General features: G+C 42.9%; 1 protein-coding gene across 1 annotated transcript; it reads right to left on the reverse strand.

The window, feature by feature from the left end:
* Positions 1-7,863: 7,863 nt before the first annotated feature.
* Positions 7,864-10,103, reverse strand: nol12 (nucleolar protein 12). The gene is made up of 6 exons (XM_038694757.1): positions 9,932-10,103; positions 9,325-9,430; positions 9,173-9,221; positions 8,926-9,071; positions 8,639-8,736; positions 7,864-8,363 (listed from the first exon to the last, which is right to left on the reverse strand). Exons 1-6 carry the CDS (start codon positions 10,039-10,041, stop codon positions 8,162-8,164), a joined length of 711 nt encoding a protein of 236 aa, XP_038550685.1. The 5' UTR covers positions 10,042-10,103; the 3' UTR covers positions 7,864-8,161.
* Between the last annotated feature and the right edge of the window lie 1,205 nt (positions 10,104-11,308).

Here is an 11,308-nt window from a genome sequence, read left to right on the forward strand (position 1 = left end):
AACAACAGGTTATCATTAGAAGAAAACGGATAAAAACGACTGTTCAATCTGAGGTCTCACTCCCTCCCTCTCTTCGGGACCACACTTCTCTAAAATCTTGGGGATCCTTGACATGGAAAAGTTTGATAAACCCCATCTTTTCTAACATACAGAACAATCTTGATCGGAAATCTTTAGGGCTTGCAAACAAAGTGGCACTCCACCCCCTGCAAAAGCCTCTCTTGGTAGCTATTGGTTTCAGTTCAGGAATTTCAACACATGCCCCAGCAGACCACAATTGACAAAGCTCAGTCAGTCTTATGAAATGCCTGTAGGGTGTTAGGTGAAGTCTATAGACACATGACAACCAGCCCTTAAAAAGATAATTTAAAAAGAGTTTGACCATACTGATATAGATATGCCACCAGGTTAGGGTACCACATGTATAAAAACTTTACAATTATAGACGGTATCAGAGTGAATTTGCAAGCATGTCTAGTAAATATGTAACCTAAAGATACCATATATTTAAATAGACTCAACTGCAATAAACCTGCATTGAACCATGTGTGCTGCAAGTGCATTATGTTCATTACAAATATTAGTGATGACAGAAAAATCAACTGTAACGTCACCCTCCACATGACACAGTGGGAGAGAGGTTGTTTCTGCATACATATAAGAGAACACACATTCGCTGTAAACGGACAGGCTCTATCACATACCTGCATTTGTTCGGATCTGTGCTGGTTACCTTTCCATGAACTGCCGTCATCCGCTGTGGGACTGCCAGACCTCTGGAAAGGAACAGCTTGTAGTTATGAATATAACCACTGGTGTGACTGGGCAAACATAGAAACCTCCAGAGTTTCACATCCAGACGTTTTCAAATCATTCAAGTCACATCAAGTGTTGCAGGTGAAAACCACAGAGCGCAAGACGCAATTCCACTGCAGTGGATTAATAATGTGCATGGGGAAAAGGTGCTTAATGCAGTGCACATGCCACTGTAGGGTTTTAATGCTCAATTCCCAGCAACTTCTATACTGTTGCCACTCTCTCTGCTCCCAGTCCTGTCTCTTGATGCTTTGAGATCTCAAACATCCAATAAGGGTCTTTTGCAAAGTATTACCAGTTTTGCTAAATGTGATATTCTCCCAGTGATGTTTAGTTTTATCAAGGCTACTCTAATAGAACCAGTTTTAAAGCTAAAATCCAGAAATTAAGTTAAAAAAAACTCTTAATATATAAATAAATAAAAGTCTCCCTCAACCTAGGCAGCCTACCTGCAATGAGTTGGAGGAGTGAGCTCGAGATAGATACCCGCCGCCTCCATAGTGCAAGTCTCTCTCAGTGTCCCCTGTATCTTCCCACTCTCTGGAGGGATGCTTACTCAGGGAGTGGCTGAAACAGTGTGAATGGGTTATCAGTGTGTCTGATTTGGTCAAATGTATCCAATCTGATGATGTGGAAGAAGCAAAGCTATCTACATTTATCATAAAAGGGTTTGTGATCAACACCATTAAAAACCATGAAAATACATGTAATTGGCCTATTTCACAATGTAATGTTGACTTTTGTGCATGGGGTTTAAAATTTTTTGACAACTACTCTTCCATTCTGCGTGGTTCAATGTGAGTCTGACCTGGCTGGTTTAAAGAGCTCCTGTCTCCGAGAGGACTGCTGGTTCTGGGGCCGCCCCATGTGGCCCGGCTCTTCTCTCTGATGGATCATTTTGACCTTTGGCACGTCGGCCATCATGGCATACTCCTCCTTGTTCCGCCCTGTGGACCCCACCGACAGTTGTCCCGACTCTAAAGACTCCATGGAACTCTGGGATGAGGTGTGCCTCCGCAACTGAATCTGAGGTGAAGGAGAAGGGCTCCGTGCACGTTGGGAGGGCCTCTTGTCATTAACGGAGGGGCAGCGATCCTCATGAACATATCTACCAGCCCCAGATCTGATGCTGCCGGGGCTCCTGGGTGTTTCCAAGGTGACAAAAGCTGTTTTGCTGCCATTTGTGGTCTGTCTAGAAGGTGAAGCAGAACGAGATAATGAGGAGTTGCGGAGGGGTTGAGATGGTTCCCGGTAGGACAATGGTGAGCGACTGGAGTCAGATTTCGAGTTGTGGTCATTAGGGGAGGGGCAGCGATCCTCATGAACATGTCTACCAACATCAGATCTATTGCTGCTGGGGGTCCTGGGTGTTTCTAAAGTGACAAAAGCAGTTCTGCTGCCATGTGCGGTGTGTCTAGAGGGTGAAGCAGCACGGGATAATGAGGAGCTGCGGGGGGAATAAGTAGACTCCCTGTAGGAGTATTGTGAGCGACTGGAATCCGATTTTGAGTTGTGGTAAGTGTTTTTTCTCTGAAAGGGATGGCTGGAATCTCCATTAGTAGCATTTCTGAGGATTGAACAGCCTGGCTGGTCACTGTTGCCTTTTCTAGAGGGAGAAGAGTTACGGCTGTTGTGATTCTTGTTGTAAAGGCAGCTGCTTGTTTCTGTTTTCCGCGGTGACCGCTGTTCAGAATAATCATAGCTTTTCCTTGACGGCAACAAACTGTGGCTATCAGGACTTCTAACAGAACTGTTTATTTCAGACTTGCGGAGCAGAGACTGAGAAGGAGCTTCATAGCTTTTCCTGGAAGGAGAGGAGTTACGACTTTCATGACTATGGCTATGTAATGATCCACTGGTGTCTGTTTTCCTAAGTTGATACTGTGTAGGGGTTTCATAGCCTCTCCTTCCAAGAGAACGGCTGTCAATGACAGGGCTGGATTCAGTCTTACGGAGCACAGATTTACTTGTGTCATAACCTCGTCTGGATGGAGACGCAGTTGGGCTTTCATATTCTTGGTCTTTTACTCCATTCCTAGCTGTTGGGTTTCGTAGCAGAGCCTGGCTTTCAATATCGTAGCCTTCTCTTATGGGGGAGCCACAGCGTCCATGGTGACTATGTCCACTTAGAGACATAATTGATTCAGATTTACGAAGGAGGGATTGGCTAGACGAGCTGTAGTTTCTCCTTGGCGGTGAGCAACTGTGACTGTCACGCAGACTAGTAGAAGTTCTCCTAGACGGAGACAAATTGCGACTGTCCAGAAAACGTAGATTAGATGAACTGCTGGAGATTTCAGTTTTGCGAAGAGACATTTGGCCTGGAGGATTATAGTCCCTCCTTGTGGGAGATGAGCTTCTGCTGTCACGACCGCGACCACTCAAAGACCCACTTACTTCTGTTTTCCTCAAGGCACTCCTAAAATCAGACATGGTTCTGGGCTGGGATCTGACTGAACTGGATAACGATTTAAAGTTTCTTGGCAGAGTTCCTGACTCAACACGTCGCCCCTGTGTGCTTTGCAAGGAGTTTCTGGATTCTGGCTCCATCCCTCGAGACCACCCTCCACCATCAAAGTTATGCTTGCTAAGGGATGCAGTTGACTCGCTGCGTCTGAAGGGTAAGTTTCCATGGGAGGGAGAAGAAGAGCGAGATTGCAGAGTCTTGCCTTGCCTTGGGGAATCAAAACGTCCTGACTGCTGATGGGAAGGGACGTGAGAAGGGTTTCCCCGGCCATATGAACTGCTGAAACCTTTTCGTCCAGTTGACGCCAGCGATTCCGCTATTTTAAAAGGAGTAGGACTCGGAGAGCGGGGGCCGACTTGTGCCTCAACCTCAATGGCAACTTCATAGGGGTCAGGAGGTGGGATTTCCACTGGCGGGTCCTCATTTAGAGCCTCCAGTATCTGCCTTTCAGAGGCCACGCCAAGATTAGGGTTTCTAAAGGGGACGGTGTCTTTGGGCTCTATGGTTCTGCTACTGAAGATGGGATGTCCTCTCTCAAAATGGCGGAAAGAAGCAGGCGGGCTGTTATCACGGAGTGAACGGGCACCCGCTGCCCTCCCCAGGGAGAAGTAGCCACTTTCACGTTTCTCTCTGTCTTCTTTTGACCCTGGAAGAAACAGTGTGACAGAAATAGAAAGAAGGAGGGGTAACAGAAACTACTGAGCAGCTACCAGAGGTTTCCTGAACCAAACCGAGCTATATTGTATTACTGATAATTGCTCTTGGACACCTCAGCTGGTGACATCAAACAGTATTGCCAAGTAAAGAACACCTTTGGCGGTAACTGGATATGGAATTGGTCAAGTCATGGGTTTACTGAAGGCTTGGTCTACTGGTGCACAGAACTCACACTTAGAACTTCACGTATTCAAGGAAGAGATCAGGTGATCCTGTTTGATTTCTCCTTCTCCTTACTATGCCTCTACTAAGTTGTGCATCTTTTCCAACTCTTTCCAATGTATCTGCCAAGAAATTTACAAAACAGCCAACAAACGTAACAATATACGAGGCCAGCTTTCACGTACCTGATTGACTACTGAATCTGTCTCTGCTCCGAGCTTCGTCCATCCAGGCCCGAGGGTTGGCCCGATGGGGTGGAGGGTCGAGCCGTGTCATGCCGAGTTTGGTTGAACGGCGATGGATCGGCAGGTATTCGTCCTCTGTACTGACGGAGCCACTGAACTCTTGGTAGTCACTGTGGTCACGACAGCTACGTGGAAGATGAGATGGGAGAAGAATGACGAGAGTAGAGATGGGAAGGTGACAGATTGAGAGTGTGGAGGGCAAAGGAGGAGGGGAGAAAAGCAAGAGGCAAAAGAAGGAAGATAGAGAACAACTAAATCAGTACAATATGAATTTTATAGATTGCAAGTGCATCATGTAAAATTGTAGGTCAGAAAACATGATGAACAAAACTGATGAGTGAATATACGACTACAGACAACAAACAGAGTCTGTATTTTTAATTGATTATACACTACGGTGGTGACAACCTACTAAAATTATACAGTAAAGTCTTTCCAGCGCTCCTAAATTACTTATTACCACCATCCAGTCTGCGTACCTGTCAGTGCTGTCGTCGTCGTCGCCGTCACAGATATAAAGCTCACATTCAGGGCTCAGGATGCACAAAGAGCTCTCCTCATAACCCAGACGGCCTCCATTGACATCACAGTAGCTGCTCACCACCGACAGACCATCAGAATCCTCCTGATAGGATGACAAGGTAAGACTCGGGCCAATCACAACGTCGCAGCACACTATCTCTCTTCAAGTCACATAGAAAGGAGGACCTGATGTCACTCTTGTCAATTGCTGTCTCTCCAAACAAAGGCAATGCTTAAGTACACGGTAACTTTAAATGAGAGCAAGAAAGCACATACTTTAAAATCCTAGATCTCTCTGTCTGGCTCCATCTCCTTAAGTAGAAGGTTAGCTGAATAGTGTCTGTCCTCTCTGTCCTCTCTGACACACACACATGTTCGGCCTGCTGTTCGATTAGGGTTACACCTCTGTAACTCGACCTGCCTGTGGCTTTTCCTCATTAATATTTCATCACAGTTTTTCTTGCCATAAACCCTTCTCTTAAAATAGATTGTCTTAAAAAGAGTCTAAAACTGTCTGTAAATGTCAGAAATTGGGAGTGATCTCTAAAACTTCCATGAAACTACAGGTAAGGTATTACCAAGGAACTATAGTGGTATGATTCGACATACATAATGGGCTGAGGTAAATCACTGTCATGAGACAGCTGCAGTTATGTCATGGAAGCAGGATAAAGAGAAACCAGAACAGTTGTGACAGTTTTAGTAGAGTATGGATGTATCCCCATCCTTTCTGTACGTTGTCCCAATGTCTAATATTACAAGTGATTCCCAAGAGGGCAGTAAGTGATCCAGCTTCGTTAATTTATAATAGGAGCCACTGCTGCCGCCCTGCTCCTCGTTGTAACCTCTTATTCTCCATCTCTGGCGTTTTCTTAATCTATTCACAAGCAGCAAAGACACATACATGATCTCAATAACTTTGTTTACATGTTGACTGCATTGAACTTAATTAGAATGTCTTCTGTCCAAGAAAATACTTACCTAAATAGATTATTTTCTATTTTAAATTATACCATGAAAATGTGTGCATTCTTTCTGATCTGCAAGACAGTTAAAGCTGAGTCAAGCAATGCAGTAGCCCATCATCCTGTTTCCCTTGATTTAACATCTGATCTCAGTGTCTTGGTGACTTCACCTTTGACCTCTAATACTCTCACCTTTCTGTCTTTCTCCAGGTCCAGCTAATCCCATCACTTAGCACATATTCTGCTCTTGTTCTCATCTCTACCCTGTTACCCAGCTGCTCTGTTCATCTCCCTCCCTCTTCCTTTCTGACCCTCTCTTCCTCCTTACCTTGCTGCTGGTGTCTCTTTCCTCTGTCTGGGATGTGATCGGTGTTAACAACACTCCTTTGCCTGATCCAATCCCAGTGTCAATTCCAGTGCAAGTCACAGTTTTGAGCCCAGTCCCAGTCTCTGCTGTGGATTTCTGCTGTGGTGCTGCCTCTGCGCTCTCCCCTGCACCAGCGTGCAGGTGCTTCTGGCGCAGGCAGTCGTGGCAGCGGGAGGGGTCAAAGATGTTGGGCTGGAACTTTGGGCAGATGGGCTCATCGCCGGAGAGGGGCATGGTGGGTCCGGAGGGGAAACATGCACAATCATTGCATCTCACAGAGAAAACTGTTAAAGAGCAGCATGGAGCAGCATCCCAGTGAAATATAAAACAAACAGTATTAACACAAACAACACTTCTGAGTATAAATTGAGGACTACTGCGGTGACTTAAACATTAGAAATGTGTGTTGCACTTATAAAATCACTTTAAAAGTATAGCAGTGTTGTGTGCTGATGCAAAGAGACATGGTGAATGAAATAAAGCAAGACTATAAAGACTATAAATGAAAGAAAAGGCAAGACTATAGTTTTCTTGAGAATAAAAAAACCCTATATGCTGTTGAGTCTGGTTATCTGGAGGCAGGTGTAAGCAGAGAGCAGCTGCATCAGAATAAATACTAAAGTGGGTCTTTTATTTCATGGTTCATGCAAGATCTAAAGCGGAACTGTTAAGGTAGGTGATAACTTATCACGCTAGAGGACAGTGAAACACAATCCAGTCCGATTACTGAAAGTTCCCCACAGAGTAGCATTACTACCAACCATAAGGCACATGCAGTTTAACTTAACTGCTTTTACAAGCACCACAGCCTCTATTAATGAAGTAAATGAACCCATTAGGACAGTAAACAGTAAGATAATTAAAATAGTAGAAATATTTTATGATGGCTTTAATATAAAAACGATTAAGAGAATTGATGAGCATTACCTGACGAGAGTCTCCCACTGTCAACTCCACTTTGAATTTGTCATTAGGAGTCCGAGGATAAACTGCCCATCAGACCCCCATCAGGCACATACCTCCTCTTCCCCATGCTCTCTATCCTCCTGAGCTGCCAAACCCTCAAATCAACCCCATTGGCTGTTCTGACAATGAGTGAAACTGAAGCACCCATGACAGCCATGGTGGCTCTCTGTCAACACAGCAGAGACCCTGAAGCATAGACAGACCTAGAGCCAACATGGAGCCAGTGGCTGGCCGGTTCCTCTATTGAGCGATTGTATTAAATATCATGGGCTTTAGAAAGCGAAATGAAACGCTCATGCTAGTGGCAGCTGGCACACGCTGGCTCAGGTTAACGTAAATAAATAAACACTGGTGAGATGGGGGGTTAATATACATTGAAACCATTGGTTGTGTGGTATGTGTTTCTTGAACAGGGAAAATGGCGCTGTTGGAGACACCGCAGCTGGTTCTTTTAGATCACACACACAGGTAATACTGAGCTATGAGGAAACACAGAGCTAAGGGTTGATTTCCTGATGCTCTGGAGAGGATGTTGACAATGGCTTTAGATTTCCTATAAAACAATGGCAAGAAAAAAAAATCCACACAGAGCACACTGACAGTTTATGAGATGTGGTTAAAGCACAAGGTCACTCATTAGCAAGATTAATCTTTTATTCAATGAAAATAAAGGCAAATACATTACAGTTTGTATACGTTTAAGAAGTAACACTACAAAAACACTTTTGCTTTGAAAAATGTATAAATTTGAGACAGGATTTCAAGAGGCAGGTGCTGTGGAAATAGTGAGGGATGTCCAGTCACTAAGCGTCCACGTCAGCTTGTGTTAATTTTACAAACATCCTGCTCAAAAACAGGGGCATAATTCCTCCAAATTCTGTGGGAAATTAATTCTCTATACAGTTCAAACTCCATATTATATTTGTTCTCTTGTTCATCTTTCGTCCCGATAATGCACCCTTTTCCCAGTCTGTCGACGTCTCTGCGACTTAGTGGTCCTTCCGGCTCTGTTTTTACTCGTTGTGACACCAGGTCTCTTGTCTGTCTGACGGCCTCGTCCTCCTCGGCCTTCCTGCTTCCCTTTCCTCTTCCGCTTGGTAGTGTAATTGTTGAGCGACGCAGTTAGGGAGCGGATCCTGCAGCAGCAGGGGGGAGAAAAAAAAAAAAAGAAATGCAGCTGGACTGAGAGGGGCTGGAGGATGAAGGAACATCTGAAGAAAGCTGTTATTAGCACATTTAGCACTATTTCATCAACCATTTTCCCTATGAAATGGTAAAAAATACCTACTGACAAGTTGTCAAAGCTGTGGTGCCTGACCAAAAGTCAAAGTACAAAAAGTACTGAATTGATGACAAACTTGCCACTCTTACTGACGCTCATGTGCAGAAACCTGCATGATGAACAGCTTACTTTTTGTTGATGATTGGACACCCAGCTTTTCTTGGCATTGCACTTGTTTTCTCCTCCTCTTCATCCCCCTTTTCTTCATCCACGCCCTCCCCTGGAACCTTGAAAGCAAAGATTCTCAGTGTTAATGGACTTTTATTGCCGCCACCAGTATCATATCATTCTTCCACAGTAAGTGAAGTATATTTACTTTCCATGTGTCCATATAGAGGCAATACAAGCGGCATAATTTAGCCTCATAAAGAACGCCCAAGGACGCTGTTAAGATGAATCGAGCCTTAGCTGTTTACCTGATTTGCTGCAGGTCCAAGTAGGTGAGCCCCTGTGAGGTCCAGATCACTGATGGTTGTCACAGTGACGGTGTGGTTGGGGTGATCATACTGCACAGACTCTGCAGTACTTGTTATCATATCTTCCAGATCATCTTCAGCTGCAGCTGAGAGATGGGATCAAAGTAGGCAAAAAAAAACAATAAGCACAGAATCTGAAGTCTAACAAATCAGTAAAATGACCAAAAGACTTTTGCTTTTAACTCACCAAGTGCTTCCTTCCTCTCCTTCAGCATTTTAATGTATTCCTTATGTCTCTGCAAGCAGACAGTCAAACATAACACCAGTACATCCTTTCCTTATGTGCTCACGCACACCAAAAACAGATTTTAACTCTGCGCTCTTTTACTTCAGACTTACTTCTTCTCGGACTCTGATCTGCTCTTCCTTGATTTTCTTTCGAATTTCTGCCACTGCTGCCTTCCTCCTTTCCACCTTTCGCTTATGGAAACCAGTTAAATAGTCCCTGACAGGGCAGAAGAGACACTTAGAAAAACAGCTGCCTTTTTATAATAAATATTATTATTATATTATTATATAATATATTAAAAACTCTGCTTTACTATTCAAATTAACATCTTGATGAGTAAGGGTTTTGTTTTAGGTTTGTTATATGGTGAATTACTCAAATGAAAACAAATCAAGAAATAGAAATACCACAATTCTTATAAATGTTTATGTAGTAACGTTAGTAGTTAGTGAAGAAGTGAATAAATAACTTAATGTTAGCAGAAGCATTGTGAAGTTTTGGAAAATCAATTATAATTTACAGAACGGTACTGTTGAAGCTGGTTTGGTTTTATTCTGTCATATAAACAACCTACGCCTGATAACACACATTGTCGATAACGTGTAATATTTTTCAAATCTATAAAAAGCTAATGATAAACCGACAGCTGATAACTTTAGTCAGTGACGGCTAACGCTAAGATGCTAGCTAACATCTGTTATCAGTAGATAAACTTACTGTCTTTCTTTGTCGTCGAACATGACGATGCACTTGTTTTCTCTTTTCTTGGATCCTGGCTTGAATTTAGACTTGTTGGACACATTTTTGTGCTTTTTTGTATTTTTCATGTTGTACACGTGAGTTTACCCAACAATACTTCCGGCTTGTCGTATTTAGGAGTACGTCATTTAACTTGGTCCGACTAGACGCACGTAGAAAATATCCTGAAACGTTCCGCCCGCCCTAAACATGGTGATATTGTTGGTGCAGACAGATATTCAGACTGTACAGTGAGTGTAATCACATCTCACCTGAAATAAATGCCCTTGTTTTAGGAGCTGCTATTATTGCTCTATCTAAATGAATCTATCTAAACAGAATTTTCTGTCGATTATGTATTTAATATCAGGTAATATTATCTTATTGAGACATTAATGATAATAAATATGATACCATTTCAAATAAGTTTACATGATTTGTATTTTGTTAAACATGACATGATGACTGCCTGTAACTGTTAGTATTATATTGTTTCACGTTGCACTTTATAATATTTTCTAATTTGGTCTTGACTCCTCTGATACACCTTTGTGGTGATCAGCAAGGTAGTTTGAGAGGGGAAATATTTTCTTTCTTGCAGTTATTGTATGTAGGGTTTCCCCCTTAGAAGCTGATAAAGTGGTAGCACCCACATGTTTACAGCATGTTATTTCATGTTATCTTAAGAGGTTAAAATTTGGTGTGTTTACAAGGTGTTTTATATCATCATACCATTCCCTGCTCCCAGGAGGAAATCTTTCTCTGCTAATTAGATCCCCCAATTACAGTAGCATTTTTAGTCACATTCAAGGATAGAGTTTAGTAGAGACATGTCTCTACCAGTATCCAGCAACTTCTGAATTGTCCACTGCTATTAATTTGATGAAAACAATGAAATATAACCACTGTTATCCATCAGTGTCAATGTATTTGGCATAGACTGTGGTATTTGGTACACAATAACAGCTCTTGTTCTCTACTACGAGTCCTACGCATTTTTTAAGTTTTGAAATTGTCCTCCACCCTGTAATCGCAGTCTACCTTTTTCAGACAGTGACTTTATTTGAAAAGATTTTTCCTGCTGGGTCCCCACACCCCCAGTGGCAGGGACTCGTTATGTATCAAGAGATGTCCCCTCACTCTGCGAAATGCTGTGAGTGTGTTATTTCTGAGGTGTCCAGTGTTCATCACTGAGCGTGTGAAAGATGAAACCTGTACACTTCACACTGCCGTCTGTATCAGATTTATACTAACGTTCAGAGGAAACATGAAATGTTATCTTCTGTTTCTGTGTTTCTATTTGTACATCCACAACCTGTATGAAACTTTTACCACTGAAAGATTATATACACCAAG

The sequence above is a fragment of the Micropterus salmoides genome, unplaced genomic scaffold (genome assembly GCF_014851395.1).
Source record: "Micropterus salmoides isolate LMB-PRFRI ecotype aquatic unplaced genomic scaffold, ASM1485139v1 Ms_hic_scaffold_10, whole genome shotgun sequence".
In the NCBI taxonomy this organism is placed as follows: domain Eukaryota; kingdom Metazoa; phylum Chordata; class Actinopteri; order Centrarchiformes; family Centrarchidae; genus Micropterus; species Micropterus salmoides.

Excerpts from the sequence above, each read along its gene's own strand:
- nol12 (XM_038694757.1), bottom strand. The coding sequence starts at position 10,041 with ATGAAAAATACAAAAAAGCACAAAAATGTGTCCAACAAGTCTAAATTC. Across the intron at positions 9,072-9,172 it reads GGAGAGGAAGGAAGCACTTG|CTGCAGCTGAAGATGATCTG; the intron begins GTGAGTTAAAAG and ends CCCATCTCTCAG. Across the intron at positions 8,364-8,638 it reads TGTCCAATCATCAACAAAAA|GATCCGCTCCCTAACTGCGT; the intron begins GTAAGCTGTTCA and ends CTGCTGCTGCAG.